The following is a 25,636-nucleotide window of genomic DNA, read 5'->3' on the forward strand; positions in this document are numbered from 1 at the left end:
TGTACATACATATGTAAATGTCAAATTATGTGTGTTCAAAAGCATTTCTGTGCATGTTAGAGATTGTGTACGTGAGATAGCGTGCTTCTGAGATCATATGCATGTTTGTGAGATTATGTTTGGACATATATGTGAATGAAATTGCGTGTTGTACAGAGGAAGAGTTGCTTTGAATGATTTCAGTAATATCACACTTCCTCTGCATCACCGTTTCCTTTCATTTTCCTACTCCATAAATGAATCAATATCCCAATAAAGTAATGATGACTCTGTAGACACTGACAGCATTAACTTGGTGGTGAAACACCTTCAAACGCTGACACAATGTCACGCACACACGGCACACACAACACAGTGTGCAGTATTGGATCCTGCACCTGAGAAAATCTCTAGGGTATAAAGAGAATGTAACAGAGACTGCTGGGCCACCTGTTTTAAAGCAATGTAGATACCATGAAAGAAGCACAAATTAGTATGGTACAAATAAGGATGTTTGGCCCATCATGATCATGCTAGTCATTAAAAAGAGCTACCCAGACGGTCCCACTCCCTTTGCTATTTCCCCACAGCCCTTCATATTTTCACCTTCAATTAACCCAGTTGCCCTGTGACTCTTCTGTTTCCGTCTGCCAGCCCCATTCTTTCAGGCAGAGTCAAAAAAAACTGCAGATGCTGGAATCCAAGGTAGACAGGCAGGAGGCTGGAAGAACACAGCAAGCCAGGCAGCATCAGGAGGTGGAGAAGTCAACGTTTTGGGTGTAACCCTTCCTCAGGACAGGGGGGGGGGGTGCATGTGGGGGGAGGAAGTATGAAAGGGGAGGTGCAGATACAGGGAGGGGTGAGGGAGGGTTTTGCGTGGGGAGAAGGGTGGGGTGGTGAGGTGGCAATAGGTGAACACAGGTAATGGGTATGACCTGATTGGTCGATGGGAGAAATGAATCCGGTTAGAAGGAAGGGTCAATCAGGGGAATGGAAGGGAGGCCTGGAGAACTCAACATTGGGTTCTCCAACTCCAATAACCTCCCTTCCTATCCCCCGACTCCCTTCCCAGCCCCTTCCCCTCTCTTCTATTCCTCTCATTGACCCTTTCTTTTAGCTACCAAATGGATTCATTCCTCCCATTGACCAACCAGGTCGGACCCTCTGCCTATTTTCACCTATCCCCACTTCACCACTGTGCCCCTGCCACCCCCTTTATCTGCTGCCTGGCTTGCTGTGTCCTTCCAGCCTCCTGTTTGTCTACCACCCTTTCAGGCAGCATATTCCAGATCACAACTCACTGCAAAAATGTCCTCCTCTTGCTCTTGTTTCCTTTGATTTAAAGCTGAGCCTAATGGTTACTGATCTTTCTGTCATAAAAAACAGTTTTTCCTTGATTAATCTATCAGAACCCTTCCCTCCCTGCTTCTGTTTTGGTATATCTCCTCTATGAGGCTTCCATTCCAAAGCCTGAAAAGCAATGTCAAAACTCCAGCTGGGATTATGCACCTGCAAATTAACTGTTTGCGTTTCAGCTATCCTCCAATCCAGATCCTCCCATACCATATGGCCTCACAGTCTCTCTCTATTTGAATATTAATTGGCTTTTCCATGATTCTTGCCAATGTGAACAATTTCACATTTTCCCACGATACACAGTGCCAATTTTATGTTCACTCACTTAACCTTACTTATGTAATTTCCTTTTTTTATGGTGCCAAGTGATGACATTACTGGAGGAAGAACGCCTCATCTTCTGCCTTGGGATCCTCCAATCATGCAAGATCAATGTGGATTTCACCAGTTTCCTCATTTCCCCTCCCCCCCCACCTAATCCCAGAACCAACCCTCCAACTCGGACCGCCTTCATGACCTGTCCTACCTGTCCATCTTCCTTCCCACCTATCCGCACCACCCTCCTCTCCAACCTATCACCATTACCCCCACCTTCATCTACCTATCGCATTCTCAGTGCCCTTCCCCCCCAACCTCACCCCCAACCCCACCCCAATTAATAAGGTTATCTCTCAGCTCCCTTGGCTCCCAGCCTTCATTCCTGATGAAGACTTTATCCCCGAAACGTTGATTCTCCTGCTCCTCGGATGCTGCCTGTCCTGCTGTACTTTTCCAGCAACAGACTCTCAATACTAAAATTATAGGGGCGGCATGGTGGCTCAGTGGTTAGCACTGCTGCTTCACAACGCCAGAGACCCGGGTTCAATTCCCGCCTCAGGCAACTGTCTGTGTGGAGTTTGCACATTCTCCCCGTGTCTGCGTGGGTTTCCTCCGGGTGTTCCGGTTTCCTCCCACAGTCCAAAAATGTGCAGGTCAGGTGAATTGGCCATGCTAAATTGCCTGTAGTGTTAGGTGAAGGGATAAATGTAGGGGAATGGGTCTGGGTGGTTTGCTCTTCAGAGGGTTGGTGTGGACTTGTTGGGCCGAAGGGCCTGTTTCCACACTGTAAGTAATCTAATCTATAATACATGAGGCTGCAGATTTTCTTTAACAACAGAATAGAAATTTGTTACATAAAAAAAGAAATTAAAAAAAAAGGTTATTTCAATATATCGTAAAATCGTCATTGTTTACCAGACTGTAGACTATTCTCTCATTCGAGACAAATGATTACTAGTGGTTTAACTGAGGGTCTCTACACCTCAGGCAAGGGGGGGAGGTTGAGAAAGACTCCTTCGTGATAATGTCAACTGGTCCAGGAACTGAAGCCACAGTGCTGGCGTCATGCTGCATTGCAAACCAGCTGTTCAGCCAACTGAGCTAATGAACATAGAAAGCAGCTAGCAAGATGTAAAACACAGAGCAAACCCCCACCTCATTTCCCAACTCTCTCTGTGACAAAGACTCCAGGCCAGAGAAGTTAGATTTCTACCTAACCAGCTCGTGATAATTTCCTTGCTGTGTCCATGACTCCTGTCCAACTCTGCTGAAATAAATCTTCTCACAAATCTGAGAGGTGAAACATTCCATAGTCTGGAATTTTCACCAACCAAATCCTCTTATTGAGGTGACTATCGTTTTAGGATATTAAAATAAACTTGCAACTAAACTATCTCTCATGTCTTCCCAAATGTATATTAAAAACTTGCACATCCTAGATTGTTCTGAACTGAAAACAAAGCTAATGATCTTATATCATAGAATCCCTACAGCAGGGAAACAGGCCGTTTGGCCCATCGAGTCTGCATGACCCTCCAAAGAGCATCCCACCCTTTCCCTGCATTTCCTATGGCTAATCCACCTAACCTACACAACCCTGGACACTACAGGGCAATTTAGCACAGCCTATCCACCTAACCTGCACACCATTGGACTTCAGGAGGAAACCAAAGCACTAGTAGAAATGGCAAGAACATGCAAACTCCACACAGACACTCACCTGAGGGTAGCATTGAACCAGGGTCTCTGGTCCTGTGAGGTAACAGTGCTAACCACTGAGCCACCATGCTGCCTCACCTGTGGTTAACCATATTTGTTACCTGTATGTTTACAAACCTTAAAAATATCGTAAGGGGAAGACATTGTGTCTGGCATGAATCAATGTGGGTTAACCCCATATCAATTAAATTGTGGAAGATTAATAACATTTCAATCTGGGCTAAGCAAATTCATAAGAACAAAGAAAAGAATTTAGGTTGCTTAATAAGTAATACTGATGTGTGTAATTCATATATTCGTATTCATGAATGTGTGTTGATATGGCAGCTACACAAAATCCTGTAAAAGTGCAACGTAGCTGAACTAGCAATGAGCTTCAGGTTTTTTGGAAGCTGGAATGTTGATGACCCCATACCATATGAACAGAAAACCACAAGACAAAACAATGGAGATCTGAAGACTATGCGAAAAAGCACAAGTTCTGGGAAGGAGATAACTTGAGACCTGGGAAGATAGATAAGAAGGAAGGTAGGCACCGCTGTCTGTTTGGGATGTGTGAAGAACACGGGGTGTGCCTAAAATGGATCACTTAGAATTTCGAGTAGTATACTGTCCATGTGACTTGCAATAAATAAACATCTGAGATATTTTGTTGCAATCAAAACTCTGCTTGGAGTCTTCACTTGGGGTGCAGCATTCTGAACACATTGGTGAAATGAACTATTGTTACAATAATCAATCTTCAACAGTAAAAACAGCTTTCCATAATCCATTATCACCACAACGTGGAGATGCTGGGGTTGGGCTGGGGTGAACAAAGTCAGATGTCATGTGACAATAAATCAATCAGTCAATCAATCGATCAGTCCTGCCTTCTAACCTATTTTCCCACTTCACATGAGCAAACACCATCTTTATATCCTGGTAATTACCTTTATTTAATACTTACCTTTATTCTGCACTTTTCACCCTCAAACTGAATGTGACATTTTATCATGTTATGATCACCATTGCATATCGTCATTTGACTATGAATTTTGTAAGTAAGGTCTAACTGAGCCAATTTTCTTATTTGGTCTAAAATGTGCCACTCAAATTAAAAAGTCCTGAATTAACACTATGACCATAATTTTAAGGATATCTTTACCAATCTGTTTAATTAAATCCACATGAATACCAGAATCATGCTGATTATTGCAGCATTTTTCTTACAATCATTAAAATATCCTTGGACATTTAGGTCTAGCTTTAGTCATCTTGTAACCGCACTCCTGCAATGGCTATTTCCATTTGTGTTATCATCTCGTCAGTTTTGTAATGAAAGCTGTGCACATTTCTCCCACATCAACCTTTGACCAACACAACCAAATCTCTAAGCTTACTTGGCCTGCACCAATTCACTCGTGGCTCCAAGAGATTATTACCTCCGTGGTTCTACTTTTTAATTTAACAGCTAGCAACTCAAATCCTGAAGCAGAGCATCTTTCCCTGTATTGTGTATGCCGTTGGTGCCTGTATAGATCACAACAATTCAATCCACCCCCTTCCATTGGAAGCTCCTCTCCAATCAAACATGCCAAACCCTGGCACTGAGCAAGCAAGTAGCTTTCTCGACTTACATTCCTGCTAGCACAGCAATGCACGAATCCCCCTGGATGCATTGTCCCCTGTTACATTTCTATCTAACCCTTTTTTTAAAAGCTACCTGTGTTGCTATGCCATGTTCTTTTCACACAATCAAATTGCAGCTCTCATCTCCATCCAAATAAGATGCAGGATCTTCAGATAGGTGGGACAATCACGAGGGCTGTGCCCATCGATTCAACCATCTTTTGTTTTTTTCTCTTATGATTAGAATCCCGACAGTGTGGAAACAGGCCCTTCAGCCCAACAAGTCCACACTGACCCTCTGCAGAGTAGCCCACCCAGACCCATTCCCCTACCCTACGCTTACCCCTGACTAATGCACCCAACACCATGGGCAACTTAGCATAGCCAATTCACCTGACCTGCACATCTTTAGACTTTGGGAGGGAACCGGAGCACCCGGAGGAAACCCACGCAGACACGGGGAGAACGTGCAAACTCCACACAGTCAGTCGCCTGAGGCTGGAATTCAACCCGGGTCCCTGGCGCTGGGAGGCAGCAGTGCCAACCACTGAGCCACCATGCCACCCAATGTTTATGTTGATAGATTTTTACTTTTCTTAATAATTCTTATGCCTAGATAAATAAGATTTTTTTTAATTCATTCGCTGGACATGGGCATCACTTGCTGGGTCAGAATTTGTTGCCTGTCCATAGTTTCCCCTTGAGAAGGTTGGGGTGAGCTGCCTTCTTAAACCGCAGCAGTTCATGTGGTGTGGGTTGATCCACAATGCCCTTAGGGAGGGAATACTTGAATTTTTATCCAGCAACAGTAAAGGAACGGTGATATATTTCCAAGTCAGGATGGTGAGTGGCTCGGAGGGCAAACTTGCTGGTATTCGCACGTAAAGAAAACAGAAACAGCCGGCAAAACTCAGCAGGTCTGGCAGTATTTGTAGAGAGAACGCAGAATTAATATTCCAGGTCCAGTGGCTCTTCTTCAGCACTATTAACAATTAGAAAAGGGTGGTATGTATGCTGAAGGTAGGGGCTGGAAGGGTATGTGGGGAATGGAGGGGGAATAGACCAAAGTTGCATGGAAGGAACTGTGCCTGCAGGATGCTGACACAGGAGGGGAGGAGAATATGCGCCTGATGGTGGTATGCCACTGGACACCTTGGTCCTCTCCTCCTCCATTCCCAACTCCTCCCCCACAGCCCCATGACATCTTCCTGTGCAGTAGCAGAAGGTGTAAAACCTGATCATTTACTTCCTCCCTCCTCACAATCCAAGGGCCTGGACACACCTTCCAGGTGAAGCAGTGATTTATCTGCATTTCACTCAATCTAGTCTCCTGCATTCACTGCTCACAATGTGGTCTCCTCTACATCGGTGAAATGAAGCATACACTGGGTGACCACTTCAGGGAACACAGTGTCCTGCCTGCGAAAAATGACCCTAAGTTTCCAGTTGCCTGCCACTTTAAAGCATGACACCTTGGGAAAACATAGGAGCAGTAAATGCAGGGAACCCTGGATGGCCAGGACAATTCAGGACTGATGCGGAAGATGAGAAAGGCTATTAACAATTGCAAAGGGAGCAATTCGACTTTGGCCTAAAGGAATATAGGAAATGCAAGAGAGAACTTAAGAAAGCAATTAGAAGAGCAAAAATAGACATGAAAAGGACTGGCAAACAGAATTGGGGAGAATCCTAAGATTATAGAATCACAGAATCCTGATGGTGTGGAAGCAGGCCATTTGCCTCATCATGTCCACACCAACCATCTGAAGAGAATCCCACCCAATACCAACACTGAAATAATTCGTAATGGTTTTCAAATTTCTGGAGATACTTCCAGTCACAGCTGACAATGTCAGACTTTGGATGTGGAAAGGTCCAGCCCTGGCAAAACCAAAACAGTTGGTGGTGATGGGGGCAGCCAAAGTGCCGTCACAACCAGAACTGAAACATTTTTGGAGCTAGAGAAACCAGATCACAATAGAAGATGGCATTTGTTTGTGGGGAACGAGAGTGATTGTCCTGAACAAAGGTCACCACCTGATACTGGTTGAAATCCACCAGGGTCATCTAGGGGTTTCCAAAAGGAAGATTAGGCAGCCCGAGGGCTCAGTGGTTAGCACTGCTGCCTCACAGCACCAGGGGCCCCGGCTTAATTCCAGTCTCGGGCAACTGTCTGTGTGGAGTTTGCATATTCTCCCTGTGTCGGTGTGGGTTTCCTCCGGGTGCTCCAGTTTCCTCCCACCGTCCAAAGATGAGAAGGTTAGGTGAATTGGCCATGCTAAATTGCCCACAGTGTTCAGGAATGTATAGGTTAGGTGCTGTCAGCAGAGTTAAATATCAGATAATAGGGGAATGGGTCTGGATTTGTTACTCTTCGGAGGGTCGGTGTGGACTTGTTGGGCTGAAGGGGCTGTTTCCACACTGTAGGGATTCTGTGATTCTCAGATGTTGGCAAGAGATTATGTCTGATGGCTCGGATTGGATGTGGACATAGCAGCGTTGGTGAGGCAGTGCCCAGAATACCAACGAGGACAAAAATTGGCACCAGCAGCTCCCCCACATTCATGGGAATGGCTGGGTAAACCTTGGACTCAGTGACACATCAACTATGCAGGTCCTATCATTGGCTTAATGTTCTTAGTCATTTTGGATGCCCATTCAAAATGGCTGGGAGTTCACAGAGTTCATCAGACAAACACGGGGACAACGATAGAAAAACGTAGAATATCTTTTACAATGCACTGAATCCCAGAAGTTTTGGTTACAGATAATGGTGTTACTCTCTCCCTCCCTCCCTCCCTCCCTCCCTCCCTGATGGTTTTACACCCTCCCTCCCCGGTGGTGTTACTCAGTGGTCCTGCTCACTCTGAGTGCTGGCTCTGTGAAGGAATCTCCACATGTAAATAATGTGTGACAAGGTGATGGGATACTGGCCTCTGTGGAGCTATATCAGATGGTAATGGTTGAGTCAGGGATATGCCGTGCCATGAGGTTACATATTATACTGGACGACTGCTCCATGGTTATTGAAGCCCCACATTGATGCCCAGTCTTGAGTTTCTCAATCTGTCCAATTTAGCATGGCAATAGTGCCACACATCATGATGTAAGATGTTATCAATGCGAAGATAGGACTTTGTCACACACCCTGTGATTTATCTCCTATAAATCAATCTCACTTGACGTCAGTCTGCTGTCCACTGAGAGGAGGCAGAAACGGATTCAGTTTGGGGCAAGCCAAGAAACAATAATGATAAGATCCAGTCACCGCCATGCTCACTCTTTCACCATTTCCTTCTCTCCTTCAGTTGACTAATCATAGCCACGTCAATAGTGAGAGAGATTGCACAAAGTTACAGCAAGGATAGCTCCAGTGAAGCAGACGCATGTCCCCGCCTGTACAGACACAGTGTCACCATGGCTTACAGGAGGTTCTGAATGTTTCTATTACCAAATGTTACTTCAGAAAACGCGCTGATCTGTTGCGTAGATACCATTCCAAGCAGTCCTCAGTGTCAATTTATTTTCAGTTTCCGAAATTAAAGTGTGCAATTTACAAATGTGGTGACACACCCCAAGATGCCTCGTGGAAGCAATTTGTCAAGCAAGATTTGATGCTGAGTCACGTAAGAGAATATTACAAAAAGATAGGTAGAATTAGAAGAACAATTTTTTTAACAAGCCACATTGAGGTTTAGGGAGAAGTACAAAGTTAAAAATCTCACCACACCAGGTTATGGTCCAACAGGTTTATTTGGAAGAACGAGCTTTCACAACCACTGATGAAGGAGCGGCGCTCCGAAAGCTAGTGCTTCCAAATAAACCTGTTGGACCAAAACTGGTGTCATATGATTTTTAGCTTTGTACACCCCAGTCCAACACTGGCACCTCCACATCCTGGGGAGAAGTAGATTTGCATAATTCTTCCAAGTGGCACTGAGAAGACCAACATCGACTGTCTGCCCTTAATTGTCCTTGAATCAATATCCAGGCCACTTTGGAGTCAACCACATTGCTGTGGGCCTGGAGTCACACGTAGGCCAGACCAGGTAAAGACGGCATTACCCTTCTCTAAAGGACATGAGTGAACCAGATGGGTTTTATATCAGTTGATGGTAGTTTCAGGGTCACCATCATTGAGACTAGTTTTATATTCCAGATATGTGAACTGAATTTAAATTCCAAGACCTGCTTTAATAGGATTTGAACCTATACCCTGAAAATATTAACATTGGCTTCTAGATTTGTATCCAGCGACATTGCTGATATGACATCGTCTTCAGATTCTGAAACCCCGAGTCCAGAAATAGGGTCATAGAGTCCTACAGCATGGAGACTGACCCTTTGGATCAAAATGTCCATCCACACTAACCCCATTTCCCTGCACTTGGCCCATACCCTTCTAAAGCATTCCTATCCATGTATTTGTCCAAATGCCTTGAAATGTTGTCCGTGTACCCGCCTCAACCACTTCCCCTGGCAGCTCATTCCATACGTGTACCACCCTCTGTGGAAAACAGTTGCCCCTCAGGTTCCCTTTTATTCTTTCCCCTCTAACCTTAAACTGATGCCCTCCATTCCTCGATTCCCCAACCCTGGGAAAAAGACTGAATGCATTCACCCTATCTATACCCCTCATGATCTTATACACCTCTATATGATGCCCCCTCAGTCTCTTATGCTCTTAAGAAAAAAAGTCCTAGCTTGTCCAACCTCTCCCTATAGCTCAGACTGTTGAGTCCTGGATGTTGATCCTTGTAAATTTCTTCTGCACTCTTTCCAGTTTAATAACATCCTTCCTATAGCTAGGTGCCCACAACTGAACACAATACTCACCAATGTCTTGTACAATCTGAAAACATCACTGCGCATGATGGAGGAAGTCATGTCAGGGACAAATAAAAGACAAGAATTTAACAAGTCCAGACCTGCGTAGTGCATTCCAGCTGGAGGAGGTTATAGTGACAGGGAGGGTGAGGTCATGCAGGGAGCAAACTCAAAGAGATGAATTTTAATGCTGGGCTATCAGCTTCATGACACAGAGAAAGTGAGGACTGCATATGCTGAAGATCATGTGGGGCTGGAAAAGCACAGCAGGTCAGGTAGCATCCGAGGAGCAGGAAAATTGATGTTTAGGGCATAAGTCCTTCACCAGGAATGACGAAGGGTATATGCTCGAAATGCTGACTCTCCTGCTCCTTGGATGCTGCCTGACCTGCTGTGCTTTTCCAGTGCCACACATTTTGTCAGGTGCATATACATGACTAGGTTTGTTATTTTTTCCCCCAGTAATGTAGATTTAGCTGCACATTAAGCAAATAGAGGACTTAGGGGTGGGGGAATGCATTGGGAGGAATGCATTTGGACAAAGTGAATTTCTGTTGTCATTTGACCTCATCACTTGCTGTCGCTTAATTTAACTTTAGTTTGTGATAACCATTAAACACATGACTTGAACCATGAAGCGAGAGATGCCGTGCTGAGATTGGGTATATTTTCAGAACTGTCACAGAGCAAGCTCCCATTGAAAAAAAATACCAAGGGATCAAGGAAACCAACTTTGATGTGTGGTTAGGTGGGTCAGAGTGAATGTGAATTTTCCACTCTCTGCTCCCATGAAAATGAAAGGAGACTGCGGATAGATTTTGAACGTTTGTCTGCTCCCAGTGATAAAACTATGAAATCACTGTGGAATGAATAACTACACCTGAACAAATGAGAGTGGCTATGTTGCTGTCACTGCTGGGATAAGAGAAATGTAAGCTACATTGCTGTCTAAGCCTGAAAAATGCAGACAGGAGACATTTTGCAGGCTGGTCTACCTTGTATGATAACTAATCTAACTTGAATGCTAACCTTTTCTAATTAACGCACAAGGATTTCCAAATATCTTTATGTTGCAGTTGGCTACACTCTTTCCCCACTTAAACAATATCCAACTCATCTATCCTTCCTGTCAAAGGGCATCACCTCATGGTTTCCCATATGATATTCTATTGGCCAGGTTTTTGCCCAAGTCCTTAATCTGTCTATATCCCTCTCAATTCATTGTGTCATCCTCTCACAGCCTTCCATAGCCATTCCAAGGCATCTTCCTCAACTGCTTCCGTCTGCTCCAAAGTGTCTGTAAATAACATTACTTTGCATAAATGTCATGTGGAGATGAAATGCAAACAAGGGAAATAGATGTACATTGCAGATGTGCTGTCAAGAGCAGCACTCCCTATGAATTATATTGAGGATACTGAGGCAGACTGTAAAATCTTTCAGACTCACTGAAAAACCAATGTCAAAGTCCTGCTCTGGAAGTCATGAACTCAGCAGAGACATTGGAACTGAAGGACGTGTATCTTGTTCAAATCAACTATGTATAAACACAACTACAGGTAGCAGGGATGCAATGATAGCCTGATCAGGGCATATCAGGATGTTATGGACCAGGGCAGACAACCCCCCCCCCCTCCCCCACCACTCAAAACATTTTAAGAGTGCAGCCTATGCCCTAACTTTGCAATTTGATTTGAGCAGGTGTAAGTGGATATTCCAGGAGAGAATCAGTTGGTCAAACAAAATTTATTTACAAGGTTACTGAAAGAACAGAAAAAGGAATACCAAATAACTTACCCTATCAGAAAACCCATCAGACTATCCCAAAGTAATTATGCTGTTCTAAATATACTTGCAACAAGCCCCATAAACATCCCTTGGCACAAAAGGTAAAGTCAAACACAAGTTCTTACAGGAGAGAAGTCAAAGAGAGAGAGAGAGGGTCCAGCAGCCTTCCTTCACACACACACACAGCTGCATTAAAACCGAACCAGAGAGGAGCTGAGCTGGGAGAACTGGCCACTCCCCCTTCATTACACAAGTTTTTTTTAAACTTGAAAGCCTTCTGTCTGAGGCAGTATCTGTTAGCTGGTCCTAAAACTCAGACTTTTCAGTACTTCTGTTGGTTACAATCTCTCTGAAAAAATCCAAGCACAACATAACCTTGTTAAACGAGCAGCCTGGTCACACAGGAGCACACAGACAGCGATACCATAAGATGGCATCTTGTACAAAGGAATTGTGTCAATACATCAAAGCAGGTGAGAAAAGAGACGATCCATGTCAGCCATCAAGGAGTTGTGTCTAGTCTGAGGAGGGCAACAGAAATGCTGTGGTAGTGAAACATGAGCAGTGAAATTAAGGACCATATCAGCCAGTCCAGTGCTTATAATAAATGCCAAGCTGAGAAAATGTAAGATTTGCTCATGATGCATGATGTCCCAGAGAGACCACAAGCAAAGCTGAGAATGGACTTTTTCACTCACATAGGAACTTATTGCTTTGTCTCAAGCAACTGTATTTCTGACTACTAAGAGTTAGATGTTCATAACTGCCAATGAGGTTGTACAATGCCTGAAATAATCCTTTGGTTGTTATAGCATTCTGCAGCAGTGTATACCTGAGATGCACTTCAACAACTTACCAAGGCTTCTTAGTCAGCACTTTTCAAACCCACAGCCACTTCCACCTAGAAGGACAAGGGCAGCAACCACATGGGAACACCACCATCTGCAAGTTCCCCTCCAAGCCACTCACCATCCTGACTTGGAAATATTTCACCATTCCTTCCCTGTCACTGGCTGAAATTCCTGCAGTTCCTGTTGTGAGTCAACACATAGCACATGGACTGCAGCAGTTCAAGAAGGTCGCTCACCCCCACCTTTTCAAGGGACAACTAGGGATGAGGTACAAACAGCAAAACCCACATCCCATAGAACCAAATCATTCAGGCATTGTGGAGAAAGTGAGGGCTGCAGATGCTGGAGATCAGAGCTGAAAATGTGTTGCTGGAAAAGCGCAGCAGGTCAGGCAGCATCCAGGGAACAGGAGAATCGACTTTTCGGGCATGACCTCTTCTTCAGGAATGAGGAAAGTGTGTCCAGCAGGCTAAGATAAAAGGTAGGGAGGAGGGACTTGGGGGATGGGCGTTGGAAATGCAATAGGTGGAAGGAGGTCAAGGTGAGGGTGATAGGCCGGAGTGGGGGTGGGGGCAGAGAGGTCAGGAAGAAGATTGCAGGTGAGGAAGGCGGTGCTGAGTTCGAGGGTTGGGACTGAGACAAGGTGGGGAGGGGGGGAAATGAGGAAACTGGAGAAGTCTGAGTTCATCCCTTGTGGTTGGAGGGTTCCTAGGCGGAAGATGAGGCGCTCTTCCTCCAGCCTTGGTGTTGCTATGGTCTGGCAATGGAGGAGTCCAAGGACCTGCATGTCCTTGGTGGAGTGGGAGGGGGAGTTGAAGTGTTGAGCCACGGGGTGGTTGGGTTGGTTGGTCCGGGTGTCCCAGAGGTGTTCTCTGAAACGTTCCGCAAGTAGGCGGCCTGTCTCCCCAATATAGAGGAGGCCACACTGGGTGTGGCCACACATTCAGGCATTGTGACAAGTGATAATTATTTTGAATTTACAAGCAAAGAGGTTAGGTGCTTCATAAGTGATTGAGAAATGCTGGTCCATACATATCTCCACATTGTCCCCAGGTCAAATGGAAAGGCTGAGGCAGACACAGAGATTGTCAAAGAGATTATAAAGAAATGGAACAATTTCAGCACAGGCTTGTACAAGGTAATTCTTCAGTGGAGAAACACTCATTGAATTCATGGAAATGGGTCTAGCACACAGGCCAAAGTCACATTTCAGTCAAACTGTTCTCCCATTCACAAAAGAGAAAGTACTGAAGCTAGAATTGCTAAAAATCAGGAACAACAAAGTCTAGGTGGTATGACAGAAAACCACATTTCGCTTCGATCAAAGTGCCAAACCCCATTGCTAGAACCAAGCATTGAGAGTCAAAGAGCAAATCATAAACACTGTTAACCAGAGTCAGCCCACAAGGCATTGTTGGACCTGTTTAGTGCAGTTGTCATCTCAATCATATGTAATAAATTTGAAAGATATATCATTGTGATAACAGACATGGACATGCAACTAGAGAACTTGTTCCTTCCAGAGATACAACAGCAAAGGATCAGGAATAATAGTAACCACACTCTCTGGAGAAGGAATGCCAGCCTTGACAACATGAATACATACCCTTAAACCACATGCATAATTAAAAAGATAATAGGTAAAATGGCATGTGTAGAAACTGATGAAAGTGGAACTGACTAGAATTAACATGCAATTTTATTAATGAGTGGTAACTTTGCATAGGAATTAAGAACAAGGAATGGGAATAGGTAATTCAGTTCTTTAAGCCCACTTTGCTATTTAACATGATCATCCTGGTCTCCACACTGTTTTCTTACCTGCTTCCTGTAGCTCTTTATCCCACTTTTCATCAGAAAAAAGTCGATTTCTTTCTTGAATCTGTTTATTGATCCTGCCTCCCACTGCACTCTGGGACAGTGAGTTCCACAGATTCACGACTCTCTGAGAGAAGTAGTTGCTCCTTATCTCTGTTTTGAACCTGACTCCTCTCACTCTATCTTTATGCCCTCTTGTTCGAGACTGTCCCACAAGGTGGAACATCTATTTCACGTCCACCTTATCGATCCCCTTCAGCATTTTACATACCTCCATCAGATTGCCCTCCTCATTCTTCTGAACTTCAGTGAATACAGGCACAAGCTATTCCTCCACTCCACGTACGAGAGCCATTTCATCCCTGGAATCAATCTGCTGAACCTCGTCTGAAGTGCCTCCTGTACCACCATATCCTTCCTCAAGTAAGGAGACCAGAACTGGACACAATACTCCAGGTGTGGTCTAACCAATGCCTTATATAATTGTAACAGCACTTCATTACTTTTATAATCCAGTCCTTTTGCAATAAATGCCAGAATTCACTTGCTTTTCCTATTATATGCTGCATCTGCGTACATACTTCCTGCCATTCATGCACAAAGATGCCCAGATCCCTCTGTACTGATGCACTTTGAATCTGTTTCCCATTTAAATAATAATTTGCCCTTTTACTTTTCCAGCCAAAATGGACAAGCTTGCACTTATCCACATTAAATGCCATCTGCCAGATTCTGGCCATTTCTCCAAGCCTTTCAGTATCCACCTGTAAACTCTTTATTTCCTCATCACAGCCTACTATTTTAGCATCACCTATGAATTTGGCTATGGTACACGCTGCTCCTGCTTGCAGATCACTTATATAAATTGTAAGTAGTTGAGGACTGAGAACCGAATTCTGTGGCAGACCACAATTATAGTTACAGATCGCCATCCAGAGAAGGACCCATTTATCCCAGGCCTCTGCTTTCTGTCAGCCGGCTGATCCTCTATCCAAGCTATACTCTGCCCTTAACCCCCTGGGATCTAACCTTCTGGAGCAGTCTTTTATGCAGCATCTTATCCAATGCCTTCTGGACATCTAGATATACCATTCCACCAGATCCTTGGTATCCACATTGCTGGTTAACACCTCAAAGAACTCCAACAGGTTTGTCAAGCATGCCCTTCACGAAACTGTGCCATTACTGGTGAATTCAGCTTCATTTTTCCAGTGTTCAGTTACCTCCTTCTTTAAGATTCTTCTCCAGCAACTTCCCAACTATAGAGGTCAAACTAACTGATCTGGAATTTACCCACCTTTTACCTATCACCTTTTTTGAATAAGGGTATCATATTAACACAATTCCAAACCACTGGTACCTTTCCAGAATCCAGGGAATTTTGGAAAATCATAACTAATGCATCCAATTTCTCTGCTGCCATCAGATTAGTTATCTGCCTTTAAGCCCATCTGTTTACTTAAAACCTTCTCTCTGTCTCATGGTGTATATCCTGTATGCAGCTCGACAACAGCTGTATGCTCAGCATGAAAATTCATAACCAATATTGAAACTTTGACCTACCAGTCCATCCGACAGATCCATCCCTGTGACAGGGCTTGGAAACATTTGGCAGTGAAAGGTCTGTGGACAGGAGAAGGGAGACCAAGAGCGATCCATTGTCAGAGTTACGTCGAATGGCATGTCTTCAGCATCCTGCAACTTCCTACCACAGGAATGGTGTGCCTGATCCCATGGGGAGATGAACTCTGGCATGCTGTACCACTCAGGGCTGTGGATCCTCACCAGTGACTGGGAGGACAGCTCCCAACCAGGGTCCACCTCGTATTCTTCCTTTGATGACTCAGTTCTACATTTCTCTGGATGGTTTGACTGTGGGTGCAGGGTTTTCTCCAGAGATGTGGGATCTTCAGATTCCTGACAAGGAGCTGGACAACGAAAACCAACATCAATATACACACACGTACACACACACACACAGACACACGTACACACACACATACACTTACACACAGACACACACACACAGACACACGCACACACACACACACACACACATCCACACCGACACACACACACACTTACACACAGACACACACACACAGACACACACACACATCCACACCGACACACACACACACTTACACACAGACACACACACACAGACACACACACACACACATCCACACCGACACACACATACACTTACACACAGACACACACACACAGACACACAGACACACACACATACACTTACACACAGACACACACACACAGACACACGCACACACACACATCCACACCGACACACACACACACTTACACACAGACACACACACACAGACACACACACACATCCACACCGACACACACATACACTTACACACAGACACACACTTACACACACACAGACACAAGCACACACACACACACACATCCACACCGACACACACATACACTTACACACAGACACACACTTACACACACACAGACACAAGCACACACACACACACACATCCACACCGACACACACATACACTTACACACAGACACACACTTACACACACACAGACACAAGCACACACACACATCCACACCGACACACACACACACTTACACACAGACACACTTACACACACACATACACACGCACACACTTACACACACACACAGTTCAAAGATGTGCACGTTAGGTGAGCTGGCTATGCTAAATTGCCCCGGTTAGCTGCATTCGTCAGGGGTAAATGTAGAGTAATAGGGGAATGGATCTGGATGGGATACTCTTAGGAGGATCGGAGTAGACGGAAGGGCCTGTTTCCACACTGTAGGGACATTATGGTTCTATGTCGTCCCACTGCAGTCTGCAGAGGGTACACCCTGTATAGCCCAGACAGAGTGTGCTGCATTACCTTGGTGTGGGGTGCTCCGCACTGTTAGAGCAGACCACAAGGTGATATACTGGTTGCTGGTCTACCGGGGGATGGCGAAACTGGGGAAGAGGACAGCGTGGTCGATCGTGACTGAGCACTATGCATCAGGCACTATGAGTCAAACAGAGGCTGACTGACACATCTCAACAGGACTGAGAACTGACCTTCACCCTTCTGATGGGCTCATGCGGTTCAATGGTAAGTGCGTTTGCCACGCTGGCATCTGGCACGTACTGTAGGTGTTGGATTAACATCTTAGTGTGCTGTACGGTAAGACAGACTCCTTCCCCCACCTCACTCCTCACCCTCTGGACTAACAGCAGCTTGTCTGTATGCCTCTGCAAAACAGCATATTGGTACAGCAGTACCGAGAGCTATACAGGGCCATCATGCCAACGGGAATGGCACTGCCTGGAACAGCATTGCACTGCAAATCAAGGCAGGGATACTCAGTGGATACAGATGAATGCTGAGGCAGCAGACAGCCCCGGGGTGTAGCCTGGTCTCGCCTGTGAGCTGGGTGCCTGTCAAACACACAGTGTGTCTGCTTGCTGCACTCTGCCATTGATAACAGCTTCTGCACAATGGAACCCAGTCCCGAGAGACTCCCCAGGATAGCGGAGAGGGGCTGTGAGGGACTGTGAGTGTCAAGTATCAGTGTCGGTGGGTGAGGGGTGGGAACAGCCTGGCGTGCATCTTGCCCTGAGATGCTGTTTGGTGCTGAGCAATATGGAGACTCCTCACAGCCATTGGCGCGTTGAAGTCACCAGGTACCCACTTGGACTTCCGATTTGATTGGTATATTTGCTAAAACAAGATGCTGAAAGTAAATGAGGTGGCTTGTGCCATTAAGAACACCGTTAACAAAAACCATCACCTTCCTTAATTGGCGACTGGCAGCTGCCTGGTGAGAAACTTGCCACTCAGCATATGTAGAAAAGAAACAGCAAGCCACTTGCTATCAGCGTTAAAATAGTCCTCGCCAGACACGTGATTCTGCCACAAATCTCCCCATAGCCCATGTCACTGAGGCTCCTGGAAGGTTCCATCAGCTCTAGCTATGAGGAAACTGTCACCAGGTTACACCTTACCTAAGGGGCAACCCAAGATTAAGGATTAAATATAGACGACATGGAGACTGTGTCCCCATTTGTTATGGAGAGTGGAACTAGGGCCATAAATATAGGAAAGGAAATAATAAATCCAACTGGGAATTCAGGAGAAACAGTCTCAGCCCAGGGAGTGGTTAGTTATGGCCTTCTGAACATGTGGAGTAATTGAGATGAATGGTATAAATGTACTGAAGGGAAGAGGGATAAACACATGAGGGAGAAAGGACGGGAGGGAAAAACAGGTCAGGAGATGAAGAGAGCTCCACATTGCTTCATGTGCAGAATAAACCTAAAGGAACCAGTGGGGCCGAATGGCCTGTTCCATGCTGTAAATATTTTGCAACACAAGAAAGTGAGCTAAGGATAAAAGCAATAAATCATCATCCAATGTTTATAAATTGGAACACACCTCCTCACTCAATCTCACCTCCTCCCAATATCCCCAACCCACAGACACATCTCCTCCCAATATCCCCCAATTCTATCCAGGTAGGTCCTCCCCATATCCCTCAATTCCATCTACTCATCTTCTCCACAGGTTCCTTGTTACAATGACAAGTCAAAATGTTATGTCCATTTTTAGCCCTTCATTTAAAAAATGTGTTTTGTTTTTCCAAAAAGAAGACTGCTTCAATAACAAATCTGAGAATGATGCATTTTTTGTGAAGCAAGGATATTAAGGAATATGGTCCAAAGGCAGGTACATGGAGTTAGGTCACAGATCAGCCGTGATCTCACTGAATGCAGGACCAGGCTCAGGAGGCTGAATGGCCTACTCCTGTTTCAACGTTCCCTGATGCCCGCAATCCAAACCGGTCTTGCGGCATCCGAGGAGCAGGAGAGTCGACAGATCAGGATGAAGGGCTTATGCCCGAAATTGTGCTTTTCCCATCCCCACCCCTTTTCGACTCCGACTCTCCAGAATTGGCAGTTCTATTTCAATCCAATCCATCCACCTTCTACATATCCATTAGTCCAAAGCTCCCCTTGTTTCTTGTAACAATTGCTCTCATTATTGACCTTCCTGGTACCGGAAACACTTCTCAATTCTTAACCTATTAAGAATCTTCATAGTTTTTGATCCCCCACCCCCCACAACAAATTGCACTTCATTGGCCTAAGCTGACAGTTATTGTTGGCAAAGCACCAAAATGGATTTACTTCTTCCAACAAAACCTTGGGATTTTTAAATCCTAACTTCACCTCAGCTCCTAGAGTGTCAGGTTAGTCTCAGCACTGAAATTTCCAAGGCCTACTCTCTCTCTCTCTCTCTGAGCCTATGGTGGGTTTGGAAAATGGTCTGCAGTTAGAGCAATTAGACCCAAGTCTGGATAGAACCAAACTTTTGTGGCAAGATCCCTTTTTTATTCCCCTTTTTTTAGTGAGGAATAATACCAAAGTTTGCAAGTGAGATCAAATTAGAGGGATAACAAAGTTTGGGATAGAATCCCGATGAGGATAGAAAGTTTCACAGAATCAGATTCACACATGACAGAAGAAGTCTGTAGAGGGTGGTACGTGTAAGGAATGAGCTGCCAGAGGAAGCGGTGGAGATTACAACATTTAAAAGGCGTTTGGATGGGTACATGAACAGGAATGCAAAAGTGGGGACTGCAGATGCTGGAAATCGGAGTTGAAAATGTGATGCTGGAAAAACACAGCAGGTCAGGCAGCATCCGAGGAGCAGGAGAATCGACATTTCGGGCAAAAGGCATCAGGAGTGGGGCTGTGAGCCGAGGGGGTGGAGAGATAAATGGGAGGGTAGAGGTGGGGTTGGGGGAAGGTAGCCCTTCATCAGGATGACTCCTAAATGTCAACAATCCTTCGATAAGCACATGGATGATGATGGGAATGTGTAGGGGGACGAGCTGAGAATAGTTCACAGGTTGGCGCAACATCGAGGGCCGAAGGGCCTGTTCTGCGCTGTATTGTTCTATGTTCTATGTTCGAATTGTCATGTTTGTCAGAAGCGACTTAGATATATGAAAACTATTAGAGAAAAGAGAAGACTCATAAAATTGGAATGAATAGCTCCAATCAATGGGTTAACATTGACCGAGGCAGCATTAGCTAATTGGTCTGTGATGTGATTTAGGAGAAAGTGAGGACTGCAGATGCTTATGCCCGAAACGGCGATTCTCCTGCTCCTTGGATGCTGCCTGACCTGCTGCGCTTTTCCAGCAACACATTTTCAGCTGTGATGTGATTTGTGTTGTCTTATGATTCCATACAGCTGACTGCCAGGCATATTGTTAAGTGATCGAGTCATTCAGCACAGAAACAGACCCTTTAGTCCAACGAGTTGACACCGACCATGTTCCCAAACTAAACTAATCCCGCCTGCCTCCATGCTCTGACACCCTACAATAGTCTTCTCTTACCCTCCACCCCAACTTCATGTCACCCCATGCCCACTACCACCACTACCATGTAAAGCCAAAACAGGATGTAAATGGTACACTCTTCCATACAGAAACTACAGCCCCGGGTGAAAGAGCGCTTTTACATTCCAGCCACTTGATCATGACCCAGGGAGCACTTCCTCACATTGTGAATGGTGGAAATCTGGAACTCTCCTCCCACAAAAACCTGCTGTGGTTTGAGATCAACTGAGAATTTTTATTACATTGGTAGGTTTTTTTTGTCAGGCTCAGGGTATCGAAGGATATGAAATCAAGATGGGTAACTGGAGTTGAGAAACATATTACCCTGAGGTTAATTCTTTGATGGAACATGTTTGAACAGCTGAATTCCTGTGTTCCCTAACATCACGTTCCATGACCTCAAAAACTGTTCTACAAATAGTTAATAACTTTCAAAACTCCAGTTGTATTGTTGGGAACAAAGCAGCCGATTTGCACACACTTATGTCAAAAAACACTTAGCTCATGACCAGATAAATTGTTTTTAACGATGTTTGTTTGAGGGATAAATATTGGCCGGCTCACTAGAGAGAAATCCCCGACTCTCCTTCAAAACAGGACTTTTTACATCCGTCAAGACGGAAGGCCTTCGATTTCATGTCTCATCTGAGAAGTGGCACCTCTGTCCGTGCAGCTTTCCTTGGGTGTGCCAGCCATAATTTTTTTGCAAAGTCATGTGACACCAGGTTATAGTCCAACAGGTTTAATTAAAATCACAAGCGCTGCTCCGAAAGCTTACAAATTTAAGTAAACTTCTGACTTTGTCCACCCCAGTCCATCACCGGCACCTCCACATCATGATTTTTGTGCTTAAGGGCCGGGAATTAAGTGCCCAGTAGCTGTCTCAGGGGCAACGTGGAGTCACAGGTAGACAGGATAGCGAAGAAAGCATTTGCAACACTTTCCTTTGCTGGTCACGGCATTGAGTATAGGGGTTGGGAGGTCATGGAGTATAGGGGTTGGGAGGTCATTGAGTATAGGGGTTGGGAGGTCATGTTGCAGCTGTACAGGATATTGGTTCGGCCACTTTTGGAATACAGGTTGTTCTGCTATAACACATGTATCATCAATGCAAATTCACTGTAACGCAATTGATGGATTGGGTTTCTACAGCATAAACGTTTAAAATGTGTTGATTGTAATGCAATTACATCGATTGCACTTCAAGCGCTGTTTAGATTAGATTAGATTAGATTAGTTACAGTGTGGAAACAGGCCCTTCGGCCCAACAAGTTCACACCGACCCGCCAAAGCGCAACCCACCCAGACCCATTCTCCTACATTTACCCCTGCACCTAACACTATGGGCAATTTAGCATGGCCAATTCACCTAACCTGCACATTTTTGGACTGTGGGAGGAAACTGGAGCACCCGGAGGAAACCCACGCAGATACGGGGAGAATGTGCAAACTCCACACAGTCAGTCACCTGAGGCGGGAATTGCACCCGGGTCTCTGGTGCTGTGAGGCAGCAGTGCTAACCACTGTGCCACCGTGCGATTTTCTATCAGACGGGGTTGTACAAGAATGCAACCATCACGTTATGGAAGAACTGACGGTATTGCTTTCAAGTCGGCTCTTCTTGCTATCAGAAAGATGCTGTGAAACTTGAAATAGTTCAGAAAAGATTTACAAGGATGTTGCCAGGGTTGGAGGCTTTGAGCTATAGGGAGAGACTGATCAGGCTGGGGTTGATTTTGCTGGAGTGTTGGAGGCTGAGGGGTGACCTCATAGAAGTTTATAAAATAATAAGGGGTATGAATAGGATAAATTAGCAAGGTCTTTTATCTCAGGGTCCAGAACTAGAGGGCATAGGTTTCGGGTGAGAGGGGAAAGATATAAAAGGGACCTAAAGGGCAACTTTTTCACGCAGAGGGTGGTGCATGTATGGAATGAGCTGCCAGAGGAAGTGGGGGAGGTTGGTACAATTACAAACTTTAAAAGGCATCTGGATGGGTATGTGAACAGTAAGAGTTTAGAGGGATATGGGCCAAATGCTGGCAAAGGGAACTAGATTATCTTAGGATATCTGGTCGGCATGGACAAGTTGGACCAAAGGGTTTGTTTCCATGCTGTACAGCTCTACGACTCTATCAGTATTCCCCTCTCAGGTAGGACAGAAAAAGTTTGGTGTATGTGTCAGCTCATTATTGCACCTGGTAATTCGGAATTGGCATTTTCCTACCAGAAGGGTTTGAAAGTAGTTTTGCATTGAATAGCCTGGGGACCAAGGCAATTGCAGCTTTGTGGTTATGTTGCTAAGCTAACAATGCACGGCTCTGAGTCAGAGACATGGAAAATAAGGTGCATTGCCACCATTAGAGCTGTGCATTTAAATTCAATTCCATTCATGAACTGAAACCTGGAACTGAACAAATGCACTGTCATAAAAAGTCATCTGGAATAAGGAGGGAAATCTCACCTGGTCTGGTCTACATGTGACTCCAGACCCGTAGTAACATGGTTGACCCATGACTGCACTCTGAAGTAGCCATGTAAGGCGGTCAGTTGCAGTGAAGGTTATGGTTCACCATCACCACCATAACTGATGTAACCGATGATGCGAATGACATCCGTAAAATAGAAGTTATTAGATGAGAAGAGAAATGTAATGGCAGAGGTCTGAGACACAACACTGGACAGCTGTATGTAAGAGGCTATAATGGGCAGATGGGGACATATGAACAAGAGGCATTTTCATCCCTTGAGCCTGCTCCATTGTCAAATAAAACTGGGACTGATCTGAATTGAAATCTTAAATATGCATCATTCTCCCCTCCCTCATCTCTGATAACCTTCCAACTCCTTTTTTAACAAGAGTCTCGGCCTGAAAAAACTCTTCAATGATTCTCCTGCCCGCACCTTTTCAGGAAGAGTGTCCCAAAGATTCACAACTCCCTGAAAGAGAAACAAAAAATGCCTCAACACTGTTTTAAATGGGTGAGCCTTTCTTGTTAAAGATATCAAAAAAAGAGTGTTTCAGTAGGTCAGGACTGGGAGAGTCTTGTTTCAAGTCAAGGAGCCTCAAAGACAGTATGTGTGCAGGAACCCAGAGACTCTAGCAATGTCTACATGCGTAGGTATGATGTGGAGGCGCTGGTGCTGGGGTGTACAAAGTTAAAAATCACAAACACCAGGTTATAGTCCAACAAGTTTATTTGGAAGTACAAGCTTTGTCCTTCCCCTTCATCAGGTCTAACAGCTGATATCAACGGCCTTTAAAACCTGTTGGACAAAAACCTGGTGTTGTGTGACTTTTAACTTCATGCATAGGTATAAAGTTAAATCGCAAGATGAAGCAGCCTTTTCCAAGTAAATTAAGCATAAATGCCGGTTTTAACAGCAATGTCACTCCTGTGAAGGTATTCAGAATTAAATTAAACCAGAGGTGTTTACTCAATACCTTGAGCGTGATCTCTTGTCCACATCAATCAGGACTGACCTGCATTTCAAACGCATGTCCCTGACTTACACATTCCCTAATACCCTTTCTGAAGATCAGACATCTTAAGGTACAGTACTGCCTCAGTAGATTGACTGGGTGTGTCAGTCTGAGTAATGGGATTTGAGTTCCCAGAGCTGCCTGTGAACCAATAGCTTCTGAGCTAGACAGGAGGTATACCCACTGAGCGAGAAAGATGCCTTTAGCTTTGCAAGACTCAATACCTTCTCCAACAGAGCTTCAACACAAAACAGATGTAAGTGCCACCACCCACACTTCCTATCTGGAGGAAGACTTCTCTACAAGGCTATCCCTTCTCTGAAATTGAAAAGGGAGAAATGGGAATAATATGGCAGGAATAAAGGCATACAAAATGGAAGAAGTGAGAGTGAAGATGGCATTCCTAGACTACATTATATTGATCGCCGAGAAGTATGTGACCTTCTCTCAAGATCACATTGACCCTGCTGAACAATGACTGCGGGATATTGTCTCTGCATGAACAGCTTTGAGGTCAACTAGAACAAAGCACTTGAGCACTAAATCAAACAGAAATGCTGTAATTGAAAATCTCACATTGAAGGAAAGCTCCATCAATTGCAAATCCATAGAAAGAAAGAGTTCTGGAATCTTAAAGGAACATGCTCCTCATGTAAAATTGTTTGATTATGCAGTGGCCTGGTGTGATACTGAAAGCACAACAACAGCATGAATTCACACAGCTCCTATAATGCTGGAGTAAATCCCCCAGATTGGAGTGTGAATTTTACATCTGGAAGAAAGGATGAGCATTTTAAAATCAATCTGTTAGGGGACTAAGAGTCAACATTGGTCGGTGATCACAGGTGAATGGGATTTGTTAAGTAATCAAAAGGGTAACATAGGGTATAGGGTTCTTGTGTACAGTGGTACTGTCTGTACCTCTGGGCTATGAGACCTCAGTTCAGATTCCACCTACTCCAGAGGTAGATAATGACATTGCTGACCCGGTTGGTTAGGAAAAACATCTACGAGCAACAAAGGGAGCAAATTAAGCAAAGAGTCAGTTGCGGATGTTTCACAAATGTCAAAGTCACAAACAGACTTTGGTCAGTGTGATGCATGGGAACATTTTGAACTGGTAATGATTTTCACCTTGTGTCCCAGCTGCATATTTACCTTTTGGTATTAACTGAGAGACTTGGCTGAAGGACACAGGCTCACAGGTCACAGCAATGGGACAAACATTCGGAGGTGAAAAGGAAAAGGAAAAGATAAGGCTTGACACCAAGCTTGCATATCCCAGATGTAAAAATAAAGGGGAAACAATATATTAAGGGAGAGAACTTTACTCAGTTCAGCTTTTGAGAGTACATGTTAGAGCAAGTGATGGTGTGTAAGTCTTTATTTTAATATGCAGTAAAGTCACAGAGGTTTACAAAACAAAAAAAGATCCTTTGGCTCATCAAGTCTGTGCTGGTCA

General features: G+C 44.7%; 1 protein-coding gene across 3 annotated transcripts in view; it reads right to left on the reverse strand.

Annotated features, from left to right (window-relative positions):
• LOC122555427 (SAM domain-containing protein SAMSN-1-like) overlaps window positions 1-25,636 on the reverse strand; it is a 173,849-nt gene that overhangs the window by 87,561 nt on the left and 60,652 nt on the right. For all 3 annotated transcript variants that reach the window (XM_043701420.2, XM_043701419.2, XM_087992454.1), the window contains one exon: window positions 15,831-16,195. In XM_043701420.2, the coding sequence (XP_043557355.1) occupies window positions 15,831-16,195 (365 nt within the window). The remainder of the gene's footprint in view (window positions 1-15,830; window positions 16,196-25,636) is intronic.

The sequence above is a fragment of the Chiloscyllium plagiosum genome, unplaced genomic scaffold (assembly GCF_037043375.1).
Source record: "Chiloscyllium plagiosum isolate Xiang-an unplaced genomic scaffold, Cpla_swu_hap1 HiC_scaffold_12, whole genome shotgun sequence".
Classification (NCBI taxonomy): domain Eukaryota; kingdom Metazoa; phylum Chordata; class Chondrichthyes; order Orectolobiformes; family Hemiscylliidae; genus Chiloscyllium; species Chiloscyllium plagiosum.